This window comes from Rhinolophus sinicus, linkage group LG03, assembly GCF_036562045.2.
Source record: "Rhinolophus sinicus isolate RSC01 linkage group LG03, ASM3656204v1, whole genome shotgun sequence".
NCBI classification, from domain to species: domain Eukaryota; kingdom Metazoa; phylum Chordata; class Mammalia; order Chiroptera; family Rhinolophidae; genus Rhinolophus; species Rhinolophus sinicus.
In genome coordinates this window covers 47,255,239-47,282,187 of record NC_133753.1, presented here as the reverse complement: position 1 = coordinate 47,282,187, position 26,949 = coordinate 47,255,239, and the positions used below count along the sequence as shown (strand labels likewise).

Below are 26,949 nucleotides of genomic sequence, written 5' to 3'. Positions count from 1 at the left end.
TGAGATAAAGAATAGAGATAACAAGAGAGAGAAAAGTGAGTTCTGAGGGAAAAGGAGATGCCTGTTAAGGCAATGTGCCAGGCGCTGTTCCAAGAGCTGAGGATCCAAAAGTAAAAGTCACTGCTCTCCAGAGAGGTCACTATCTAGTAAGGAATCAGATGAGTTCAATGAAACGAAGTGTTAAGTGTTACTAAGGAAGTGTGCGCACTGGCGGTCAAGCTGTGGCGAAAACTCCCAAGGGGACAGGGACTAGGATGACTTCTCTAAGGAGGTGACCCTTGATCTGGGGGGAGTTACATGGGGAGAAGGGGGTGGGGGAGAAAGATAAGAAACATCAAGAGACAAGGAAAGGAGAAAAAGAGGAAAGGAGGAAGGGCTCGATGTGATCGGCGCTCCGGCTATCGGGCCTCGACTGCTAGGGTCTGAGCGCCGTCACCGCCCCCTCTTCTCCTTCCTCAGCGCATCTGTAACCACCCGGGCCAGTGCGAGCTCGGTGGCTGCCGGCTCGCCAGAGACGCCATGTACCGGCTCCTGTCAGCCGTAACGGCCCGGGCTGCGACACGCGGGGCCTGGACGTGGGGCTGCGGGCGGCGCGGGGCTCACCAGCGCGCCAGGTTGCCGCAGCTCGGTCCCGGCTGGGTCGGGGGCCTCGGGCTGGGGCTGGGGCTGGCGCTCGGGGTGAAGCTGGCGGGCGGGCTTAGGGGTGCAGCCCCCGCGCCGCCCCCCGCGGCCCCCGACCCTGAGGCGTCGCCTCTGGCCGAGCGGCCGCCCCCGCAAGAGGAGTCCCTCGCCGGATGGTCTCCGCAAAAACCGGCGCCGCCCACCTCCAGGCGTTTCGCCAGAGCCATCGACAGCAGCCGTGACCTGCTTCACAGAATCAAGGTGCGGCGTCAACGGGGCGGAGGCAGCCGGGAACCAGGCTCCCCATCCTGGGCGTCACCCTGGCATAGGGCCCCTCGGTGGTCATCTCCCCGGGCCAAGCAGACCCCACCCCGGGCAGTGGGATTCCCGCGGTCAGCTGCGGAGAAAGACTTCCCGTTTTCTGACCTCCTGGCCTCGGTCAGGCGCTGTCGGGTGGTTGCCCAAGTCCGGGCAGAGGTCACCGCCCTCCTCGGGGACCGCCTCTTTCCAGTCTGGGTGCCAACCCGGCACACCCCTCACCGTTAGCGCCCAGCCCGGCCAGAGCCCATGTGGGCGGGGCCCAGGTGGAGGGGGCGGGGCGGAGCCTGGAGCTTGGTCCAGGTGAGATCGCTGGTGTGCGAGGTATTTCGACCTGTCTTTGAACTGTCTTCCTTTCCACTTCGCTTTTAGGATGAGGTGGGCGCACCTGGTATAGTGGTTGGAGTCTCTGTAGATGGAAAAGAAGTCTGGTCAGAAGGTAGGCTCAGAACAGTGTTATTTAGTGGCTTGTTTTGTGCCAATCGGTGAATGAAATCTTGCTGTTTTACTGCTTGGAGTGAATCCCTTGAAAAACCACCCATGTTGTAGAGAATGTGTCTAACAATAAAGTATCGGGTTTTCTGTAAACAAGAATTAAAATGTGACTAATGAATAAGTTGCAGTCTTAAAAATGGCTTGTTTCTATGGCCCCTTTTCTGTAAGGACTGGATTAATGTTCTGACAGTTGTATATAAAACAATCTATTAACTGCATGTTTGTAGGTAACCCTTGTAAGTAGATAGAATGTCAGGATTTTTTTCTTTTTTAATTCAGTCAGTAATGTATTGAATCACCTGTTCTGTAAAAAGCACTGTACTAAGAACTGGGTGTATGCATGATTCCTGTCTTAATGAGTTTACGAACTTTATTACTTTCTTTGATTATGCAGAGGTGTCAGCTATTTTTTGAAACAACAAGCTAGAAGCATTGGGAGAGGGATTTCCGATTATTTTATTATACTTTTATCAAATCACATTTTATAACTTGATATACTTCTCCATTTCACACAAATTGGTTCAACTTGTCATCCCAGGTTTTGAGGAACCATACTTTTAGGAAATGTTGTTTCAGACATCACTGAAACAAAGTAGTACTTCTTTACTACTTACAATGGGGGCAGTAGGGTCTTGAATTTAAAGAAAAATGATTCTTCCCCCAAGTACAAGTATAGACTAATCAATATATCTAATTTATGAAAAATATTATAGTCAAAAATTATATAAATTTCAGCTTTATGGGTGAAGACTGTTTTTAGTGCAAATACTTTTCAGCATAACCCACATTTACAGTTTAAAAACAATCATTGTATACCTTTTCTTTCTTTGCAGATCTCAGTTCTTTGTAGCTCTTAGATTTCCACACTTTCAGCCTGTGCAAAAGATGAACTTACAATTTTTTCTAGAAGGAGCTTTAAATTAGCACTACATTGTTTTTCTACTGGTTTGCAGCTGAATTGAATTGGTAGCTAGATTGGGTTTGCGGGACCCCTTTTCATATTTATTTTTATTGGATGGCTATTTTAAGGAATTCAGTGGAAACTCAAAAATCAAGAATAAATATAATCTGAAGAACAATGATGTAATTTATTTAAAATGTAGAATAACCAAAAGATAAGCTAAAAAAAATTAGTATTTGAACCAGTTGGAAAATTGCTATTGTGCACAAGGTACAATTCCATTTAGTTATAAGGTTAAATTGGTGGACTTAACTATTGTCGGTGTTCTTAAGACTGTCATCCCTTACATGTTAAGTTTTCATTAACTTATAAAGGTAGAATACCTTTTCCTTTTGATAAATACACAGGATGTTTTAAGATAGTATTGTTTCAGTTTTTCAAGACCCTTTTGACCATGAAGCTTATTAATAGTGATTTTTTGCTCTTTTTTCCCCAAAAGGTTTAGGTTATTCCGATATTGAGAACCGTGTACCATGCAAGCCAGAGACGGTTATGAGAATTGCCAGTATCAGCAAAAGCCTCACCATGGTTGCTCTTGCCAAGTTGTGGGAAGCAGGGAAACTGGATCTTGATATTCCAGTACAACATTATGTTCCTGAATTCCCAGAAAAAGAATATGAGGGTGAAAAGGTAATGAAACCCACAGTTCATTTGACAAATGACATGTTAAATGATTTAACAGGTTGCATAGAATTCTTTGGTTTGTTTTTAATTATTTTTAATTTTTTTTTTTTTAGATTTTATTGGGGAAGGGGAACAGGACTTTATTGGAGAACAGTGTGTACTTCCAGGACTTTTTTCAAGTCAAGTTGTTGTTCTTTCAATCTTAGTTGTGAGGGCGCAGCTCAACTCCAGGTCCAGTTGCCGTTGTTAGTTGCAGGCGGCACAGCCCACCATCCCTTGCGGGAGTCGAACTGGCAACCTTTGTGGTTGAGAGGATGCGCTCCAACCAACTGAACCATCTGGGAGCTCAGCGGCAGCTTAGCTCAAGGTGCTGTGTTCAATCTTAGTTGCAAGGGGCACAGCCCACCATCCTCTGTGGGAGTCGAGGAATCGAACCGGCAACCTTGTGGTTGAGAGCCCACTGGCCCTTGTGGGAATCGAACCAGCAGCCTTCGATGTTAGGAGCAAGGAGCTCCAACTGCCTGAGCCACCAGGCCGGCCCCCTGTTAATTTTTTTTTTTTTTTTTATCCAGATGACAATCAAGTGGGTACTTTTCTGAAATTTGAGGCTAAAGATCTGTACGTGACATATTTTTCCAGCAGCAGTTTAAAATGGAGAATATTACTGAGGTATTATTCCAAGGCTATGAACTTTTTAATTATAATTTAATAATGTAATTGAATGTTCATGTTTTTACAATTAGGTTTCTGTCACAACAAGATTATTGATTTCCCATTTAAGTGGAATTCGTCATTATGAAAAGGACATGAAAAAGGTGAAAGAAGAGAAAGCTTATAAAGCCTTGAAGATGATGAAAGAGACGATGGACTCTGACCAAGAAAAAGAGTTAAAAGAAAAAGGAGGCAAAAGTAATGAAAAGAATGATTTTGCTAAAGCTAAGATAGAGCAGGATAATGAAGCCAAAGGCCGGAATTCAAAACCTGTCAAGAAAAAAAATGATTTTGAACAAGGTGAATTATATTTGAGAGAAAAGTTCGAAAATTCAATTGAATCCCTAAGATTATTTAAAAATGATCCTTTATTCTTTAAACCTGGTGAGTGTTAATTCCTTCTCTTAACAAAGTCATCATTACTGGAGTGTTAATTGTTAGGAAATCCAAAATGATACCATCCTGAGGGCATTTGATGTGGCTGAAGATTGTGGCATGGATTTTGCTGTCAGTCCAGTGCCTGCCTTTTGTCTGTGTTTCTGAATAGTTAAGAACTTAACATGTAGTTCCTGCCTAGCATCCAGGTAGTTATTTAAATTTAGCCTCACAGAGGCTTCCAATTTAGTGGATTCTCAATATCAGGATATTTGTGGAAAAATTATGGAGAAATGTTGGAATAATAGTTCTCCAAATAAAATTTGGACCAAAGTTGACGTGATAAAGTATTGCTAGTATTTTACTATTTAGTTAGAATTTAAATTGTTCAACTTATTTTGTGCCTTCATTCCTTAAAGAATTATTGTTACTCAATTTTATTTCCCAAAGAGTTAATCTATAAAAATAAATATCTTTGTTTTTGTATATTTTTTGGTATGATACCTATTGAAACCACTTAATATCTTTAAATGTACCATAGGTTTATTTACTTTTATTCCATTTCATTTTAAAAGTTGTCTTTACCATGAATAGATATTATGTAGGTATAACTAATAAGGACAAAGAAATATAATTATGGATTTTGTCTTAAAAAATAAGATTCTCACCCATATTTAGTATAAATGATACAATGTACATTTCCAGAATCCAAAATGAGATAAAGGTATATATTTGAAACAGTACATATGCTTGAATATGTATTTGTATTTTAATGTGTATTTGAAAGGGTTTTATAGCTACATATATTTTGTTAAAGTAACTCATACAGCTATTTATGCCTTAAACAATGGGTGTTAGGTTTATTAAGAACAGACAATTGACACAAGAATCCAAATTTGCTTTTCTTTCCCTTCCTATTTTGTTGCCAGTTTGAAGGATTTTTGTGATGTTTAAGGTAGGATTTATTTATTTCATTTTCATAGAAAGGAGTCGATTTATGTGAAATTTTAAGTATATTGATCATCATTTCATTCATTCGTTAGGTACATGGAATAAGCAGGGCCATTGCAAAGCTGACTAAATTTAATATAACATCCATGCTTTATAAATGCCGAAGTAAAATATTCCAGTTTTAAGGTATACCAGTTTTCAGTGGGAAAATATTTTACATGTTTTTAAATAATAATGAATCATTTTCTTTTTTTTTCCTCCATGCAATGATGCCTCAAGGTAGTCAGTTTTTGTATTCAACTTTTGGCTATACCCTACTGGCAGCCATAGTTGAAAGAGCTTCAGGATATAAGTATCTGGACTATATGCAGAAAATATTCCATGACTTGGATATGCTGACAACTGTGCAGGAAGAAAATGAACCAGTGATTTACAATAGAGCAAGGTAAATAAATACTTTTGGTGTGTCTAGCTATATTGCATCTTAATAATATGTTATCTATTGAAAGTCAAATTTTCCTTGTCTCCTTTCCAAAATCAACTTGCCCCATTTTGGGAGGTTTTCTACATGTCTGTTTTTCCATCCATAAAGTGAGGGGAAACAAAACATATTTGTAAAGTACCCCCAAGATCCTTAGATGAAAAGCATCAATAATAATTTAAACACATGAATAATTAAACCAAAATTGTACCTGTCGGGCATCTATAATTTGTTCTTCATTCATCCCTTTTCTTAAATGTTTTATAAGCTAATGCTTTCTTTGTTTACTTTTTTATTTTTAATTGTTTTAACTTTTATTTCAAAATGATTGCATATTTATAGAAAAGTTAAAAGAATAGTGTAAAGAATTTCCATATACCCTTCCATATACCCAGAGTCCACAAATGTTATCATTTTACCACATTTACTTTAACTGTCTTATCTATTAATATATTTTTTTCTTGAACCATTTGGAAATAAGTTACAGACATGGTATTCCTTTACTTGTCAATGCTTCAATGTGTATGTTCTAAAAACAAGGGCATTCAGGGTATTAATACTAACACAATGCTTTTATCAAATCTACAGACCTTATTCAAATTTTGTCAGTTGTCCCAATAATGTCCTTTATAGCAGAAGTCTCATGATGCCAATTTGTCCCATTATTGGTGATGGTAATTTTAATCACCTTGTTGAGGTGGTACCTGCCAGGTTTCTCCACTGTAAAAGTGTGAACGTCATTTCATTGAAATATATCAAATGAAAAATTTACCATAATTTTTACCAGTAATTTGTAAAAGGGCATTGGGAGGGAATTTTGAAGCTAATGACTAATAAGAGTTTTATGGTTACAGTGTTTTCCATTTTACTCAAATTATTTGGTTTGTTAGAAAGGTAACATTTAACAAATCAACTGTTGCATATTTCCATTAGTACATGCTTTAAATGGCTTAATGGTACTGGAAAGAGATGAAATAGTGGAATTTTTTTTAGCTTTATCTTCCTATCTCCACACTAATTTTGTTTAATCTTCTGTTGTATTTAGTTAAATTACCATTTTGAAATTACCAGCTTATTTAAAGGAATTAAATATGCATTGTTAGTCAGGCCTGAAAGAGACTTTTTTTTTTTTCTGGACCATAAGGAAATTGGGTTAGCTGCAAGCAATGAATTTTAATTTTTTAAATTGCCTGTAGTTCTCAACTAGTTCAGACTATTAGGGTTCATTATTTTTAGGTCCAACATTATATTCTGCTGGAACATAAGAAAAATTGACAACTACCAGAGGTTGTCAATTGAATCTAAAAAAGATTCTCTAATAAACATGGCATAGATGTATGACCTTATTTTGATTTAGATCTAGGCATTTGATAATGAATGCCTAGACTTGCATGTAAGGGAGAAAAGAACATTATGTATCCTTGAGCCTCTTTTCTAAGCTGAAAACTAAGGCTATAAATGTACAGACTGCAGAATAGTTGTCATTTATTTTCTATTTTCTTAATGATTGATTAATTTGACTTGCACAAAAATCAAAATACAGAATATGATGAAGAGTTCATTTTATTTTATCTCCCATTCTTTGGAAAAAGGCAGAGTTTCCATTTATATTGTAAAAGGTTCCTATCTGCCCTGGGTTTTTTCTTTAGATTTTGGTAGTACCCAATGGTGCTAAAGGGATATTTGGTTCATTTTAGTTAGATTAAATGGGCTGCTGAAATAAAATTAGGTGCAGAAAAAAAGGAAATATTGTTACCTAGGAAAATGTTCTGTCCATTTGCTTTGTTTTTATTTTACTTAATACAATATCTATGTGAGCCTCTAAAAGTCAACTCTGGTTCTTTTTTTTTTTCTTTGGTAATTATTTGAAAAGAGCTTACAGGGACCACCTTTTTTGGAGAGTTCAGGGAGTAAAAGGAATCATTTCAAACATATTTTTTTTAAAAAACCCTTAAAGTAAACTTAGTAAATGCATATTTCTAGTCATTTGTTTTATAAAATTTCCAGCAAAAAATTTTCAGCTTTGTTATTTAGCCTTTTGAGTCCTTGGTCATAATCATAAATTAAATATGCTATCCTGACCATAAATTAAATATGCTATGTGTTTTAGAGTTATTGTACCCCAGGAGTAAATATTTATTGTCTTCATCACGTCTGTGTGTGTATATGTATGTGTTTAAGATAGTGCCTCTCAGTGTCTGTCACCTATTCAAGGTATTTCCCCAGAACCCCTCTCCAAAATACTACTTAGATTACTTTGGCCAGAATTCTAGCCACAGGCCACACTTAGCTGTAAAGAATGCACAGATGTAGATTTCTGTGGTTATATAATGTTATGGTGCAGAATCTGGAGATTCTTAAATAAGTAGGAAGAGGCTGTTTGTCATCTGGCATCATTCCATCAGTTTAGTTACGAAGATGTCCTAGTAACTTACTCAAGAATTTGTGTCTATATCCCATTCTTTTTAGAGCAGAAATTCCTTAAGAATTTGAAATAAAGTTATGATCCAGCTGAAAAAACTTATTTTCATGAAAAACCATTAATTTGCCCTCTGTGAAAAAGAATCAAGGGATTACAGTCTAGAATTTGGCTATTTAAAGTTTAGAACTCTAGACTAAAGTCTGGAAATTCTCCATAGTTTCCTATTTTAAAGGAGGAATGACTGAGGAGTCCTAATTTCCAGCCTTGATGTAAGTGGTTTAAAATGCTTTACTGTTAAAAGGAAGTTACACAAAGCTGATTATTAGCCAAAATATACCGGTAGTTCTCTCCTAGTTCACAAACTTGGGGTTCACTCTAAGAAGTATGTGTCTCAATGACAAAATGTATTTCTATTATTTGGCTTCTCTCAGATTTGATTGGCTTAGAATTACAAGTGTAATCATTGTTTAGGCAGAAAGTAATGAGGACCTAAAATATGATAATGGCTACAGGAATGGAAGGAAGAAGAACAAAACACAAAGCAGAGATTGAAGAATAGGAGTTAGCGTCCTAATGGATATGAGAGTTGAGGGCAAGAGAGTCAGCCAAGGTTTTAATGGAGAGGAGAAATATGACAAAAAGGTTGGGAAGAGATTAGTTTAGTTTTAATTTTAGTCATGTTCATTTTGAGACATGAGAAGTCCACATATCAAGTCATTGGTTCTCCAGAGAGCATATTAAGATTCTCTGTAGACTTTTTTAAAATCTTTAAAGCACATGCCTATGGCCACCCCTGCTTCACCCAATATTATGACTTGGGCTTACAGGGGACATATAAGAATCTTGAAGGAAGAAAGAGGAGTCATTTTTCAAACTATATATGCCCACAGGCTCTCCAAAGTTACGAATTTTGAAGGGAGGGTATAATTTTGGGAGGGAGGAAACCCAGAGGTCATTCTGATAAACAACTCTCCTGCCCGTCTCCAAAACCAAGTTTGAGAATGACTAATGCTAGTAGAAAATCTGATTGTAAATATGGAACAGAGGTTGTGGCACAGATGCAGATTTATAGTTATCTGTATAGAAGAGGCCTGGGAAACTGGAGCCACTGGTGACTGGAGGGGCACGGGAGTTATAGGACTGAGAGCTGGAGAGAGCTCGGAGCGCAGGGCGGTGGGAATGTCAGCAAAGTGCTGTAGGGGGCACACAGCATGCGGTCTGAAAGGGGGATTAGAAGATCCCACAAGAGAGTAACCCACAGAATGTGGTTTGGTAGTGATGGGGGCACGGAAGCCAGATTTTAAGGAATTGAATGAACGCAGAGGGTGAGTACATAGGAAAAACAGCATGTGTGGACTGTGTTATGTAGGTAGGTAGTAAATGAGGAGAAAAAAAGGACTGGTAACTGGAAGATGTAACAAGGGTAAAAAAGATAACAGTTCCCCTTCCCCCGCTTAGGATCTAGGAAACTAGAGCATTTTGTGAATTAAGGTGAAGGAGTCCAAGTTCCTAGCATGGCACAGAAAGTCCTTTGTGACCTGTCCTATGTCTGCCCCTCCGGCATCAACTCTTGTGACTTTTCCCCTCAAGCTCTCTGCTTCAGCCAAACTGAACTGCTTTGATCCGCAGGCTGGCCTCTGTGAACAGCCGTTGTAATAAGGCTCTTTCACTGAGCTCAGGATTCCTCGAATCCATCTCTGCTAGTCATTCCACAACCTGCTACTCAAAGTGTGGCCCAGGGGCCAGCAGTATTGGCATCTGCTGGGAGCTTGTTAGAATTGCAGAGTCTCAGGTCCCTTTCTAGACCCACTGAAACAGAATCTGCATTTTAACAAAATCCCCAGGTGACTCATATGGTGCTTGGAAATTTAAGAACTGTCCAACAAGACTGTTGCCCCCTGAGAGCAACCACAGCATGTGGTTTTACTGATCTCTCCAGTGTCTCTCCATTAAAGATTTGGCCAACAAATGATTTCATTCAGCTTTCATTTACTGAGCACTTCTGTTCTGGATCGCGGACTCATCAATGCATAACGTAGATGAGGTTCCTGCACTTGTGAAACTTATATTCTACGGGAAGAGACAGACAGACATTTAAGCAAACAATTTAATTAAGATTTTCAGATATTGATATGAAGAAAATAAAACAAGGCAATGGGATATAGCGTAACAAGGAGAGGACGAGGAGTGGAATTTATTTACCATACATTGTTTTCAGGCCATGTTAGTTGAGCTGAGACATGAATGACGAAAGCGAGTTTGCTTTGGTGCAAATACAGAAATAAGTCTCACGTGTGAAAGAAGCAAGTCAAGGTGTTACGAGTGATGAGATCAAAGTAGTAAGCGGGGGTAAATCATTTTGGACAGTGAGTTTCAATGCTGTTAGACCCACTGCTCCTTAATTTAACAAATATTTTATAACACCTCCTTTAATGCCCTGAAATGAAAGTCATAGATCATATAACTGACACTTAGTACTCTAACTAGAATGTAAGAAGAAATAAAATGAGTATCATTTATAATAGTAGATATTTCAATGTTAAAGTTTACTCATGACAACATCAGAAGACAATCACATGCAACTTAATACATAAAAGCATTGTAAAGGTGACAAGTGTCGGTGCAGACCAACACAGGGATATTGTATTGGTTCTTTAACTCATGCCCTTGGTGGCCAACTCTGGCTAAAGTTTGAACAAAATAAAATAGTCTTTCTTCAATTTTTATGGTGGTTACATTTTTTTAAAAAAACTCACTGTGGAGTAAAAATGCGCAATCAGTACTTTGTGTTTATACTATATAACACAGAGAGGGTTCTAAGCTCACCTGGTTATAAACAGATTTTTATTTACATGAATATCTGGTGTGATGGTTGCAGGTCTCGCAGCATATGGGAGGATGCACCATTGTGTGGGACTTTTCCATACATCGCAGGACATCCAGGCCCCTTGGGCCCCTCTCTGTGTCACTCAGGGCCCTCTAGGACTTGTAACAACTGAAAACATTCCTCCACAATTTTTGCTTATGGGGTTGGTACTGCCTCTTTTGAGGTCCACTGATTGTATTGTAGGCCGTGGTAAGAAATTTGGGTTTTATTATCATTGCAGTGGTAACCATTAGAGGGTTTTAAATGGTTGGGAGAAGCGGGAGACATAATCTCTGGCTTCTGCATAGAGAATGGACTGCAAAGAGGTAAAATAATCTAGAAGTATAACTGGTGAAGCAAAGTTGTAGAGGCAAAGATGTAGGTAGTGGAATTAGTCTTCAAAACAACAGGAAAATTTCTTAAGTGACTCTAGAGAGAAGGCAAAAAGAATGGATGATGATGTAAATACATTTTGAGATAAAGATGGGAGTTTCCAGCTCACTTTGGAGGAGTTTCCAGCTCCCTTTGATGACCTCAATCTTCTCAGTATAACAGAGGATATAGTTGTCTGCTGATTGGGCATGAGGTAGAGTAGAAGGCTGAGGGCGGAAGAGCTAGGGAATAGCTAATATGAATATACCAGGGAATGACCAGGGAAAGATCTGTTAACAGCAGTGAAGACCCTTAGCAAGAGTATGGATTGATATCGCATCTTTGTTATATGAATTTCCACAGCCTTTCTTGACAGATAAGGAAACAAGGAGAGCGGTACCGAGATGTATTCAGGACTGGTGGATTGGTATAGAATAAGGTCAAAAGAGTGAGGAACCTAAAGGTGCTAGTGAGACCACCGCTGAAACAGTTGCAATGGCTGATGGTACAGTTCAGGCTAGAACAGAAAAGCAGGTGAAATCATTAGGATCTAACAGAACTGGAGAAACTGGAAAGAGTCCAGGAGGAATAGGTGGAGGTCACAGTGAGGGCCGAGAGCATGTTCAGTTGGAGCGCTGGGACAATTGGAAGTGATAGGAAGAAATTTTTCAGTTTGAGACCTTAGAGAGAAAGCAGTTTAAAGTAATGGTGGATTCCAGTCTGACAGTGCTTATAAATATCCAAAGTAGAATGAAGATCATTAGAGGTGAGACGGTCAGCAAACTGAAAACCTCAGAGCATCGTTTTATTCTGAACCTTGAAAGAAAGGATCCTCATGAGCCAAGTTTCAGTTTTTTTGTTAATTATTTTCCGATTTCATTATATTTACCTAATATTTGTGGTACAGTCTCCTCACATTAGAATAGAAACTTGGTGATGTCATGCACCTTGTCTCTTGTTTAACACTTTATCCCAGCATCCAAGCAGTGCCGGGCACATGGTGAGTGCTCCACAGTAACTGCTGAGAGCATGAGTAAATCACAGCTATCACTTATTAAGTACCTGCCAGAAATATGCAAGGTACTTTGTGCATATATTCCTAACTCTGCAAAGTAGATATTTTTGTCTTCATTGTACAAGGTAGGATGCTGAAGCAGAGAGGCAACATAGAATAGAGATGCCAGTCTTCCTGGGTGTGAATCCAACTCTACCACATACAAGCTGTGTGAATGTGGACAAGCTATTTATACTCGATGCCTCAGTTTCCTCATCTGTAAAATAGGGATTATAATAGTACCTGTCTCCTTACAAATATTAGCCTTATTCCTGCTGTATACACTTTTAGTTATGTGTCCCATGATTTGTTAAGCCCAAGGAATATCTACCAAACCATAGGAGGTTCTATATATGCATGGGGAAAATATGTCGTGTGTAATAGCGTTAAATTTTTGCAGTTATTAAAAGTTTGATAACACTTTTTTGCAGTTATTGAAAGTTTTGATAACAGCATGGGTAAGCCATGCCAATAGAAAAACAACCCACTTCCTATGCTTTAATTCACATGTAATTAGACTAGTTTACTCAGTTATCAGTGTTTCATTAGGATCTGAATCATACTAAAAATTAGTGGTTGGTTTCTGACAATGTATGATCACTACATTGAAATATAATCTGTCTGATGTATACATTTTCCTATTCATTTTCATGTGTAAAGTCAATAATAGACTATTAAATTTTTAATGACCATTCTTATTTCATTTTAGATTTTATGTTTACAATAAAAAGAGACGTCTTGTCAACACACCTTACGTGGATAACTCCTATAAATGGGCTGGTGGTGGATTTCTGTCGACAGTGGGTGACCTTATCAAATTTGGGAATGCAATGCTGTATGGTTACCAGGTCGGGCTGTTTAAGAACTCAAATGAAAATCTTTTACCTGGGTATCTCAAACCAGAAACAATGGTTATGATTTGGACACCAGTCCCTAACACGGAGATGTCATGGGATAAAGAGGGTAAATACGCCATGGCATGGGGTGTCGTGGAAAAGAAGCAAACATATGGTTCTTGTAGGAAGCAGCGGCATTATGCCTCCCATACTGGAGGTGCAGTGGGTGCCAGTAGTGTCCTGCTGATCCTTCCTGAAGAACTGGATGCAGAATCTATAAATAACAAGGTTCCCCCAAGAGGAGTGGTTGTTTCTATTATATGTAACATGCAATCTGTTGGCCTTAATAGCACTGCTTTAAAGATCGCTCTGGAATTTGATAAAGACAGATCAGACATACCTTAACATCACAGGTGTAAAATGAACTGTTTTGTTTTCTAAAACGTTAACTAAAGTTCCAAAACACATGAGATTTTTAAGAATAAATTTGTACTAGAGTATAATTGAATGCAGAGAGTTATATACCTCTAATTGCTTAATTTTGTAATTGTCTTTTATTGTAGGATTAGTGCTTTATACTCAGGGAAGTATAACTATTGTGTTTACTTTTTGAAAAAAATGTTAACTCTCGAAATAAAACATTCTGATAAAAATATGTACTTTTTGAACATGCAATATAGAGAAATCTCATTTAATAAGAACCTGTAAATATTGTTCTTTTTTTTGCTTTTTTTTTCATTCATCCCCTTACCCCCTCCCTTTTGGTAACTATCAACTTGTTCTCTATATCTATGGATCTGTTTTGCTTATTCATTTGTTTTGTTTTTTAGATTCCACATATAAATGAAATCATATGGTATTTGTCTTTCTCTGTCTGACTTATTTCATTTAGCATAATACCCTCTAGGTCCGTCCATGTTGTTGCAAATAGCAAGATTTTATTCTTTTTAATTGCTGCGTAAGATTCCTCTGTGTGTGTGTGTGTGTGTGTGTGTGTGTGTGTGTGTGTGTGTGTGTATACCACATCTTCTTTATCCATTCATCTATCAATAGACACCTAGGTTGCTTCCATATCTTGGCCATTGTAAGTAATGCTGCAGTGAACACAGCGGTGTATATATCTTTTAAAATTAGTATTTTTATTTTATTTGGATAAATACCCAGAAGTGGAATTTCTGGGTCATATGGCAGCTCGATTTTTAATTTTTTGAAGAATCTCCATACTGTTTCCATAGTAGTTGCACAAATTTACAATCCCACCAACAGTGTATGAGGGTTCCCTTTTCTCCACATCCTCACCAGCACTTAGTTGATTTTTGGATGATAGTCATTCTGACAGGTGTGAAGTGATATTTTACTGTGGTTCTGATTTGCATTTCCTTGATAGTTAGTGATGTGGAGCATTTTTTCATATGCCTGTTGGCCATCTGTATGTCCTTTTTGGAGAGATGTCTGTTTGGTCCTCTGCCCATTTTTAATTGGATTGTTTGTTTATTTGGTGTTAAGTTGTATGAATTTCTTACATATTTTGGATATTAACCCTTTATTGGATGTATCATTTGTGAATATCTTCTCCCATTCAGTAGGTTGTCTTTTCATTTTGTTGATGGTTTCCTTCACTGCGCAAAAGCTTTCTTATTTTGATGTATTCCCATTTGTTTGTTTTCTTTTTACCTTGCTTGAGGAGACATATCTCAAAAGATATTGCTATGACAATTGTTTACTGCCTATGTTTTCTTCTAGGAGTTTTATGGTTAGGGGTCTTACATTTACGTCTTTTATCCATTTTCAATTTATTTTTGTATAAGGTATAAGAAAGTGGTTAAATTTCATTTATTTTTGCATTATCTGCCCAGTTTTCCCATCACCACTTATTGAAGATACTATCTTTACCCCATAATATATCCTTTCCTTCTTTGTTATAGATTAGTTGCCATATAAGTGAGGATTTATTTCTGGGCTCTCTATTCTATTCCATTGATCTATATATCTGCTTTTATGCCAGTGCCACACTGTTTTAATTGTATCTTTGTAGTATAGTTAGTTTAACATTGGGGAGTATGATACCTCCCACTTTGTTTTTTCCAAGGTTTCTATGACTACTCAGGGTCTTTTGTGGTACCATATAAAGTTTAGGATTAGTTGTTCTGGTTCTGAGGAGAAAGCCATTGGTATTTTAATAGGGATTGCATTGAATCTGTATATTGCTGTAGGTAGTAAGGACATTTTAAGAATATTAATCCTTCTAATCCATGAGTTTGGTATACATATCCTTCCATTTATGTGTGTCTTCTTCAATGTCTTTCTTCAGTATCTTATAATTTCCGGAGTACAGGTCTTTCACCTCTGGTTAAATTTATTCCTAGGTATTTTATGCTTTTTGATGCAATTGTAAATGGGATTGTTCTCTTACTTTCTCCTCCTGGTCATTCATTATTGGTGTATAGAAATGCAACAGATTTCTGTATATTGATTCTGTATCCTACAACTTTACTGAATTAATTTATTAGTTCTAATTGTTTTTTGGTGACATCTTTAGGATTTTCTAGACATAGTATCATGTCATCTACAAATTGTGAGTGTTTTACTTCTTTATTCCCAATTCGATGCCTTTTACTTTGTTCTTGATTGCTGTGGCTAGGACTTCCAATACTATGTTTAATAGAAGTGGTGATAGTTGGCTCCCTTGTCTTATTCCTGGTCTTAGAGGAAAAGCTTTCAGTTTTTCACCATTGAGTATGATTTTAGCTGTGGGTTTGTCATATATGGCCTTTATTATGTTGAAGTATGTTCCTTCTATACCCATTTATTGGGTGTTTTAATCATAAGTAGCTATTGTATCTTGTCAGATGCTTTTTCTGCATCTATTGATATGATCATATAATTTTTATCCTTTATTTTGGTAATGTGGTGTATCACATTAATCAATTTGCATATGTTGAACCATCCTTGTGCACCTGGAATGAACCTCACTTGATTGTGATATATTATTTTTTTAATGTATTGCTGAATCCAGTTTGCTAATATTTAATTGAGAATTTTTGCATCTATGTTAATCAGAGATACTGGTCTGTAATTTTCTCTTTTGTGTTGTCCTTTTTAGGTTTTGGTATCAGGGTAATACTGGCTTCATAGGATGAGTTAGGAAGTATTGCCTCTTCAAGTTTTTGGAAGAATTTGAGAAGGATAGAAATTAAATCTTTAAATGTTTGGGGTATTTAGGTCCCCTACTATCATTGTGTTTTTGTCAGTTTCTCCATTTAGTTTTGTTTTGGTTTTCTTAACTTTTATTTATTTGTGTTTTTCCAGGACCCGTCAGCTACAAGTCAAGTAGTTGTTTCAATCTAGTTGTGGAGGGCGCAGCTTACAGTGGCCCATGTGGGGATCGACCGGCAACCTTGCTGTTAAGAGCACTGAGTTCTAACCAACTGAGCTAACTGGCTGCCCCTCTCCATTTAGTTTTGTTGGTAGTTGCTTTATGTATTTTGGTGCTCCCAGGTTGGGTGCATATATATTCATTGTTTGCATATATATTCATTGTTTGTCTTCTTGATGTATTATCCCCTTTATCCATCATTGTCTCTTGTTACTTTTTTTAATCCATTTTGTTAGATATAAGTATGACTACACCCACTTTTCTCTGAATTCTATCTTCTTGGAGTGTCATTTTTCATTCCTTCACTTTGAGTCTATGTTTGTCCTTGCAGCTGGGATATGTGTCCTGAAGGCAGCATATAGTTGGGTTTTGGTTTTTGATTCAACAAGCTACTCTGTACCTTTTAATTGGTAAGTTCAGTCCATTTACATTTAGTGTGATTATTGATATATGAAAATTTCCTGTAGTCATTTTATATTTTGTCTTCTGGTAGCTCCGTGTCTCCATTGTTTCTTTTCCCTTGTGTCTCTGTGTGTTATTTTAGTGTGGTGGTATTCTGTGATTTTTTCCCCTCTATTTCCTCTTTTTTATGTTATGTGTTTCAGTTCTAGATTTATTTTTTGTGGATACCATTAGGTTTATGCAAAATAAAGTTTTATATGTACAGTAGTCCTTTTTCTTCTATTGCATCTTATCTCCATTCACCTGTGTAAGTTAAAAGTCTTTTGCCTCCTCCCCTTTTATGTTTTTGTTGTCACAAATTATCCTTTTTTATTCTGTGAATTCATTTCCAAATTGCAGTATTCTTCTTTTTTTAATGTTTTTACCTCCTTTAACCTTTATGTTATATTTAAGTGTTTGATACCATATTTTGAACAAGCGTTGCTTCTGTCTGTCATCTTATTCATAGTTTTGTATCCTTTTGTCTTTTTTGTTTCAGGTAGAACACCCTTCATTATTCCTTGTAATGCAGATCTTGTAGTGGTAAATTCCCTCAGCTTCTGGATGTCTTGAAAAGCCTTTATTTCTCCTTCATATCTAAAGGATAACTTTACTGGATATATTATTCTTAGCTAGTGGTTTCTCTTTTTCAATAATTTGAATATTTGAATGCACTCTTTCCTAGCTTATAGGGTTTCTGCTGAAAAATCCAATGATAATCTAAAGGGATTTCCTTTATAGGTTATCATCTTTTTCCCTAGCTGCCTTGAGAATTCTGTCTTTGTCATTAATTTTTGACAGTTTTAATATAATGTGCCTTAGAGAAGGCCTTTTGGATTGAGGTAATTAAGTGTTCTATTAGCTTCTTTGATTCAAGGACCCAGTTCTTTCCATAGGTTTGGGAAGTCCTTGTTGAGTACTTCTTTGAATAGGCTCTCTCCTTCTGGTATATCCATCGTTCTTACATTGCTCTGTCTAATAGAGTCATAGTTCTCATAGACTTCTTTTATGTATGTATGTATGTATGTATGTATGTATTTCATATAAATGGAATCATGCAATGTGTGGTCTTTGTGTCTGGCTTTTTCATTTAGTATAATGTGTGTTAGTTATCTACTTGTATTGCTACATAACAGATTACTCCATCTCACAATTCCTGTTTCATAAGTTTGGAAGCAGCTTAGCTGAGGGGTTCTAGCTCAGGGTCTTATGTGGTTGCAGGAAACATGTCAACAGGGGCTTCAGTCATTTGAAGGCTTGACTGGGGCAGAGGATCTGATTCCCTGATGGCTCACCCACCCATGTAGCTATGGGCAAGAGGGCTTTGTTACTTACTGGATTTAGGCAAGCGGTCTTGGTTTCTCCTCACATGGGCCTCTCCGTAGGTATGCTTGACTATCCTAGGGCTTCCCTCAGATTAAGTGAAGAGAGAAAAGGCAAAGGCCACAGTGTCATCTGTGTTTTCTTCAATTGTCTCAGCAAAACCCCAAGTTAGAGGGGACTGATTTTGAAGAGATTTTGGGGTATGGCTCTTGTTTAATAGCATGAATCCCAATGAGATTTGTAGGAGACGCACAAAATTTTTAAAAATTATATTGGCAGAGACATTGCTAACTTAGGCTGAGAGGACAGGGGATCCAAAAAGAGGACTTTGGACCCCCGTTTTTACAAGGAAAAAGCAGGCTGATAAAAAACATTCAGCTGCATAGCCATGCTACATTTTATGGTGCTCACTAGCACCTCAAACCCCAGAGAATTCCCACAGCTCCTGTAGCGCTTCTGCAGTTTCCCAGCCTTATCTATTTGGTCTCTTACATTGTTCTGTTCATTCGTACCTCCGTTGTCTCTCAGGAGTAATTGCTCTCTATGTGGGTGTATCTTTCAGTGTGCCCATGGGAGAGGTGAGTTCAACATCCTCCTATGCCACTGCCATCTTGGACCCCCTGTTCTTTTAATATGACAGACACAGGATTATGAGACGTGGTATATTAGTTTATCTATTGCAGCTTAAAAGAGGAAACATTTATTATGGTTTCTGAGGCTCAATAATTCAGGAGTAGCTTGGCTGGGTGAGTCTGGCACCAGAGTCTCTAATGAGGATGCAAACAAGATGTTATAGTAATCTAAAGGCTTCTCTGGAGCCGGAAAAAAATGCTTACAAAATGGCTCAATCACTCACTGGTGACAAGAATCAGTCCTCTGGCTTATTGGTGGCAGGAGGCCTCCATTTCTCACCTTGTGGACCTCTCTGTAGGATTACTTGAGAATCTTAATGGCATGGTAATTGGCTTCCCCCAGAGCAAGGGATTTAAGAGAGAGAGAGAGAGAGAGAGAGAGAGAGAGAGAGAGAGAGAGAGAGAGAGAGACCATCCAGGCAGAAGTCAGTGTCTTTGTAACCTAGCCTCAGAAGTCATACTACATCACATTTGCTATATTCCCTAGATAACACAGACCGACCCTGGTACAATCTTGGAGGGATTACACAGGGTGTGAATATCAGAAGGTGGAGATTATTGGGGATCATCTAGCCTGGGAAGTCACATACCATCACTTAGGCCAAATTCTACTGGTTACACAGACCATCCCTGATTCAGTGTGGGAGAGGACTACACAAGGCTAAATACCAGAAAGTAGGGATCATTGGGAGCCATCTTGGAGACAACTGGCTCGTTGTAGTGTTTACATATTGGGAAATTTTGTTGTAACAGCCATAGATGGTATATATTGGACACTACACTGAATTCAGAAAAATTCAAAAAGTAATCAAAAGTTTTTATACACTCTAATAAAAGAAGGACTTTCTGTCAATCTGAGCCCTAAGCCTGTTGCTTCACTTTCCACTTCGATCTCTAAAGGTAAGTAGATGGAATTGATTGAAATATAGAGAAAGCAGCTTTTTAAAACAGATCCATTTCATCTCATTTCTTTCTGGCTTCTCCTGATCTCTAGGTCTTATATTTATGTTTATAAAATTTTTCAGTCCATGCTCACTTCGATAAACATAAAAATGTCATACCTTCCTTTAATGTTATTTTAAATTTTAAACATTAAATATTGTGACTAAAAGCAAATCAAATTAATGGTCATTTTTTAATGTTTCTAACATTGAAATATATATGATTTTAATTTGGTCATGTGATATGAATGTAAGTTTTGAACATTTGCACAAACCTCAGAGTGATCTTCTTGGTGCCACCAAAGGGGTGATACTTAAATTGAGACAAGGATGAAGAAAGAGCATTATCTGGGGGTCATGGACAAGTGCAGTGTGCTGAATTATAGGTACGGGAAGATCCACAAAATGTGAAGAGCCCTGTGGATTTAGTGAATGTATATTCTGAATAAGGCACTTGCTTTAGACTAGTTGTGTTTATCTTTTTTTAGAATTCTTGTTGAATCTCTTAGAAACTTCTTAGAGCTTCTTAGAAAATGAGCCTATTGACAAAAATCAGGGGTTCACAGACCCCAGATTAAGAATTGCTGTCTTAGATATTGTGCCAAAATAATTGCTATTCTTTTCTTACTTAATACTAGTAGAATTGATAAATTTCTACATGTCCCATAGTGGAATCTCTTTTGTAGCTGATCCTTGATATCAGGGGAAAGAACTCAAGAGAACTTGCCACAAGTTTGTGTTTTTCTTTTTTTTTCTGAAATTTACAACTTGTCAAGGTGATCATTGCATACAAATAATTTGTTTTGCTTTCCTTGTATTAAATTGATCTTTTACTTTGTTAAATTAAAAAAAACAACAGCTAGAAAACATAAAAGATCCACATGGTAAATACCCATATAATCTAAATATCCAGAAGGTAAAATGTTAACAGTCAATTTTCTTAATTAAAATAATAAAATATAGATAAAGCTGAAGATCCCTTTAACCACCACCCAAAGTCCCACTCCTTTTGCCCTGAAAACTGCTATCAGTTGGTATATATTCTTCTAGTTCCTTGTTTAATACTTTCATAGCCATGTATTTGTATCCATATCTAATAGACAATAATATATTATTTACATTTATACAAATAATATCATAGTATACATGTTTTCTATTCCCTTTTTAATTTTAACATGTTTTTGTGATCTGGTCAAGTTGATAAATATAAATCTAGTTTATTTTAACTGCTATAAATTAATACGTTATATGACTATATTACATTATGTCCATTTTCTTATTGATAGTTTTTTACTACTATAGGCAATGCAGCAAGGAACATTCTATTCTTTGGTTTAGCCATATGAAATTGCTGTTTCTGTTGGTCAAAATTGCTTGAATATGTACAATTTCATATGGTTAGACCTAATTCCGTTGTTTGTATGCCAATAGTTTAACATCTGACTTAATTTTTGATGATACTATGGATGGGAAATGGTATCTGATTGTTTTTACTTGCATTTACCTATTGTTAGTGAAGTTAAACATATTTTCATATGTTGATTGGCTATTCGGATTTCCTCTAATGTAAATTTCCCACTTATATTCTGTGCTCATCCAGAATAGAGGAAACAAATAAACCATTTCTTTAAGAATTTATTATGGATATGTACATGGATTGCAGCATGAATAATCTTGATAAATATTGGAGTTCTCCCAAAGTGTGGTAAATTGTTTAATGAACACAAATTCCTTCCCTTGTGCATGCTCCTTCTTTACAGTGTGATTTTTGCCGCTCTTCCTAGCCAAAGGTGGAATGTTTCTCCACTAGCTTGAATCTAGGCTGAACTTGTAGCTTGCTTTGACCCAAAGAATGTGGTGGAAATGATGTTGCACAAGTTCCAGAGCTTAGGCTTTAAGAGGCCTTCAAGTTTCTGTGTTCACCCTCTAAGAACACTGCCCCAAGACTGTGATGTAATATGGAAGCCAGAATAGAATAGCTTACTGGAGCTAGGAGGCCACATGGAGGAGAACTGAGATGCCCCAGCTGCCAGCCAGCACCAGCTGCCAGACATATAACTGAAGCCATGTTGGACCTTCTAGACCAGTTGAGCCTCCAGCTGAATGTAGCTGCATGAGTGAGCCCAGGTGAGATCAACCCACAGAATCGTGAGAAATAATAAATCATTATTTTAAGCCACTAAATTTTGAGGTGGCTAGCTTTGCAACAAGAGTTAACACAGCTATGCTCTGGTGTGGTAACAAGGTGGGTAAATAATTTGGGAGAAAAAATAGAACTTTGTATCTAGAATATATAAAAACTCCTACAACTCAACAATGAAAAGACAACCCAATTAAAAATGGGCTAAGGATCTGAACAGACATTTCTCCAAAGCGATACAAATGGCCGATAAGCACATGAAAAGATGGTCAACATCATTAGTCATCAGGGAAATGCAAATCAAAACCACAATGAGGCAACTCTTCACACATACTAAAATGATTATAATAAAAAAGACAGACAATAACAAGTGTTAGCGATGATGTGGAGAAAATGAAACCCTTTCACATTACTAGTAGGAATGTATTATGGTGCAATCTCTTTGGAAAACAGGAAATTCCTTAGAAAGCTAAACACGGAATTATATGTTTCAGCAATTCCACTCCTAGGTATATACCCAAGAGAATTTAAAATAGGACTACACAAAAACTTGTATAAACATATTCATAGCAACATTATTCGTACTAGTAGCCAAAAAGTGAAAACCTTCATCAACTGACGATGGGCAAACAAAATATTGTGTATTCTTACAACAGATTATTCAGTCAAAAAAAATAACTTGATACATGCTACAGCATGGATGGCCATCGTAAACATGCTAAGTGAAGGAAGCCAGACTCAAAAGGCCACGTATTTGTTATGATCCCATTTAGATAAAATGTCCAGAATAGGCAAATCCATGGAGATAAAGTATATTAATGGTTGCCAGGAGCTGGAAGGAAGGAATGTGGAGTGAATGTTAATGAGTATGGGGTTTCTTTTTTGGGGTGATGAAATGGTCTGGATTAAATAGTGGTGATGGTTGCACAACCTTGTGAATGTACTAAAAACCACTGAATTTTACATTGTAAAATGTTGAATTTCATGGTATCTACATCATATCTCAAAAAAATTAGAACTTTACCAGATGACTTAAGAAGCACAACCAGCTAAGAAACCATTTGTCATCTGATCAGGTCAGAAGCCAATAATTTTCTTTTATTTTTAGTTATCTTTATGTAACTGGTTTTTCTATTTATGGAAGAGATGTTTCCTTTAAAAACACTTATATGAAAAAATTAAGTCAATATAAATAATATTAATGAAAAACAATCAATAATATATGGCAGACCTTGAAGTTTAGAAAAGTACTAGTCTATTGAACATTTCTCAAACCCAGTATACTGTTTAGATTAGTGATGAAGTAAAATTTAATACACCATTCCTTTCCCAGTGCCAAGTATCTCTATAATTTAATCCTTAAATATTTTCTTTAAAGTACAGTACTTTCTTTCAGTACTATTTCCAAGGAAATTTTCAGGGATTTGCCCTCTAGATTTATCACAGGTTTCGCTGCTCTCCTTATCAATAGCCTGTCATCCCCACTGGTTCTCCTTCTAGCCCAAGGTTCTCCAACTGTGCAAGCAGAGGTGCCTTGGGAAAACACCAATATTTGACGTCTTTTGAATGCCATGCAAACTTCTAGTTCAGGGAGTTCAGTTACATTACGTGGTACCACATTCCCTGTGATGATGTCTTTTTGGAGCTGGATTGGGGCCATTGCTGTGATAAAGAACGAGTACTACTATGCATAAATCAATGTGGAAGAAATGAGGATTCAATGTCCAACCTGATCCCAATTTTGAGAGATTCTGCAGTGCCCAAAAGGCATACCCATTCCATTAGTAAGTGTGGTTAAGAATAACATAAAAAAGATCACTTTTGCTTTTAATTTACATGTATTTTTTTCAAATGGCTACTAAGATTTTTAGAACTGAATTAATTAATGTAACTGTTCGGTGTTTGTTTTGGCCATAGGACTCTGAAAAAATTACTGCTACTAAAGATGCCATAAACCAAGGAAGTTTGGGAACCTCTGGGTTATCTACTTCTCCATACATTAAACAGACCCCAAACTTTCCACAGTTCTTCAGTTCTCTTGCAACATTCCTATGATATATGAATCAGTATGTTAAAGGATCAATCTCTTAGATTGGGGTGTATATGTAAGAACACATTGTGATAGGAAATGCCTTTCTTACGTGCATGCCTTAAAGGTAACAACTAAAATAGAAGTAGTTACCCTAGTCCAAAGAGGAGTCGTATAGTGGTTAGAGAAGGAAAGATACACTCCACTTCCTAGGCCCCCAGGGTCATTTCATAATGTAGTTAGGAATGCTTACCTGTCTAGACCAGAGAATTCAATACCATCTACCACCCCCAACCAGGACAGCCTAGGGTAAACCATGCTACTCCTGATTCCTTCTATCAAATTTTCTATCCCCAAAGGAGCTCCCTACAACTCAGCCCCCCAAATGTAGTTACAGTAGTACCTCGGTTTTCGAACGTCTCCGTTGACGAACATTTCGGTTTACAAATGCCATAAACCCAGAAGTAAATGCTTCAGTTTTCAAACACGCCTCGGAAGTTGAACATGTCACGCGGCTTCTGCTGAGTGCAAGATCCTGTGGCCTAGCTGTCGGCTGTTGAGTCCTGAGCACCCGCGCAACACAGAGGTGATATTTGGCCTTATTTGGTGACTGTGCAATCAATCTGTGCTCATCTCATCTCAGGTGCACTTTTGCAACCAATTTGTTTTTGTGACTGTGTGGAACCCAGTACATCAATCTGTGTTCAGCTAATCTCAGGAGATCTTTGCAACCAATTTGTTTTTGTGACTGTGCACAATAAATCTGTGTTCATGTCATCTCAGGAGCCCTCTGCCAATCACCCCTTGCTGAGAGAAATGGATAAAAGCTGCAAAGCCAAGAGAGTCATTAACAGAACAACAATAGAGGTGAAGAAGGAAATTATTTCCAAACATGAAAGTGTATGTGATCTGGCAATGCAGTTTGGTATTGCTAAATCTACAATTTGTACCATCTTAAAGGAGCCAGTGTTGCAAGAGGTGTTAAAACACTTATAAGACAAAGAATACAGACAATTGAAGAAATGGAAAAATTGCTTTTCACATGGATAAATGAAAAACAGTTGGCCGGTGACAGCATTTCTGAGAGCGTAATTTGTGAAAAAGCTTTACATTTGCTTGCTGACCTCAACAAAAACACCCCTGGAACAAGTGCTGTGATGTGGAGGGCAAACAGGAAAGTTTGGGTAACCAGGCCATTTTTTATTGAGTGGGTTCATAAGTGTTCGGGCCAAGTGTAAAAAAAATACCTGCAAGACAAAAATCTTCCAATTAAGTGCCTGCTTGTTATGGATAAAGCTCCAGCTCACCCCCCAGACTTGGTGGACGAGTTGAGGGAAGAGTTCAGTTTTATCAACGTAAAGTTTTTGCCCCCCAACACGACTCCTCTCATCCAGCCCATGGACCAGCAGGTCATATCTAATTTTAAGAATCTTTACATCAAAGCACTGTTCCAAAAATGCTTTGAGGTGACCTCAAACACAGAGCTAACCCTCAGAGTTTTGGAAGAATCATTTTACTATCCTACATTGCTTACATCTCATAGACAAAGCATGGAGGGATGTGTCTCACAGAACAATGAAGTCAGATGGAAGAAATTGTGTCCAGATGCTGTCCCTGAACATGCATTTGAGAATATTGAAGAGGATGCTCCTTTGTTGAGGATATTGTGTCTCTGGGAAAGTCCATGGGCTTGGAAGTGAGTAGTAATGACGTGGAGGAGTCAGTGGAGGACCACAGGACTGAACTCACCACAGAAGAACTTCAACTCATTCTAATGGAGCAGCAACAGGTGGCAACTGAGGAACTGTCTTCGGAGGAGGGAAGAGCAAGTATTTCTACTGCACTGATCAAAGAAATGTGTGCAAAATGGGTTGAAGTGCAAATTTTTGTTGAAACATATCACCCAGATAAAGCTGCTGTAAGTCATGCCACTAGCACTTTCTATGATAATGCTGTCTTTCTTTAGACAAATAAAACATTGGAAAACGCAAATGTCAATTGAAAAATTTTTAGTGAGGAAAAGATCCAGTGAGTCTAAACCAGGTGTCAATGGTGAAAAAATATCAAGGGAAGGAATGGCAGGAGAGGAGTCACCTACAGTGATTCTGGAAGAGGGCTACAGAACACCTGGACAATACTCACCTATTGCGATTATGGAAGAGACCACAGAACACCTGAACAAGTCACCTACAGTGATTCTGGAAGAGGGCTACAGAACACCTGAACAAGTCACCTATTGTGATTCTGGAAGAGGACCACAAAACACCTGAACACTCAACTATTGTGATTATTGCAGGGAATCCCCCCCATGCAAACCATGACTATCATCATTGCAGGTAAGAAAAAATTATTTTTATTTTTATCTATAGTAGTTTTTACATTTTATTTATTATTGCTTTTACAGTACAGTATATTGTGTGTATTGCTTTCATTGTGTATCATTTTATGGATCTGTGGTATCATAAGATAGTGAAATTCATGCTAAATTGCTGTTTTAGGGGTTGATTTTAAAGGTCTGCAACGGATTAATCAATTTTGCATTACTTTCTATGGGAAACCGTACCTCGGTTTTCGAACATTTCAGAACTCGAAAGTTCTTCGGGAATGCATTCTGTTCGAAAACCAACGTACCACTGTATTGCCCTAATGATGCAGTACAGTAGAGCCACACAAATCCAAGGCATTACACTGTGATTGTTACATTAAATATGTACTTCTAAAATGTGTTTCCATAGTTACAATAGCAAAACTATATTTAGAATTAGCAAATAATGGACTTCTTTCCATTTGTAATTATTTAGTCCCATTCATAACAATTCAGAAAAGGACTACAAATCAAATCGGGGTTTCTACTCTTGAAATGAGGCACAAACTAATCGGAAAACATTTTTTTAAAAATGTTTAAACCTAATTCACAAAGTATATATAAATGTATAGCATATGCACACATACTTTAATAAATAAAAGGAAAAAGGAGGAA

The 26,949-nt window shown here is 37.5% G+C and overlaps 1 protein-coding gene across 4 annotated transcripts; it reads left to right on the top strand.

Moving 5' to 3' along the window:
- The first annotated feature begins 363 nt into the window (after window positions 1-363).
- LACTB (lactamase beta) lies at window positions 364-13,946 on the top strand. Of its 4 annotated transcripts, none has more exons than XR_012494726.1 (6): window positions 364-882; window positions 1,312-1,378; window positions 2,835-3,025; window positions 3,763-4,114; window positions 5,340-5,501; window positions 10,838-10,970. XR_012494726.1 is itself a non-coding variant. In XM_074327611.1 (6 exons), the coding sequence occupies exons 1-6, from the start codon at window positions 520-522 to the stop codon at window positions 13,490-13,492; spliced, it is 1,587 nt and encodes a 528-aa protein (XP_074183712.1). In that variant the 5' UTR covers window positions 370-519; the 3' UTR covers window positions 13,493-13,946. The 4 variants fall into 4 exon arrangements, 2 of the variants coding, with proteins under 2 accessions (XP_074183712.1, XP_019610929.2); XR_012494725.1 differs by lacking the exon at window positions 10,838-10,970 and adding an exon at window positions 12,961-13,098 and having other exon boundaries at window positions 365-882; XM_074327611.1 differs by lacking the exon at window positions 10,838-10,970 and adding an exon at window positions 12,961-13,946 and having other exon boundaries at window positions 370-882; window positions 3,763-4,030; window positions 5,336-5,501.
- The last annotated feature ends 13,003 nt before the right edge of the window (window positions 13,947-26,949 follow it).

Excerpts from the sequence above, each read along its gene's own strand:
- LACTB (XM_019755370.2), top strand. The coding sequence starts at position 520 with ATGTACCGGCTCCTGTCAGCCGTAACGGCCCGGGCTGCGACACGCGGG. Across the intron at positions 3,026-3,762 it reads AAGAATATGAGGGTGAAAAG|GTTTCTGTCACAACAAGATT; the intron begins GTAATGAAACCC and ends TTTTACAATTAG. Across the intron at positions 4,115-5,335 it reads TCCTTTATTCTTTAAACCTG|GTAGTCAGTTTTTGTATTCA; the intron begins GTGAGTGTTAAT and ends TGATGCCTCAAG.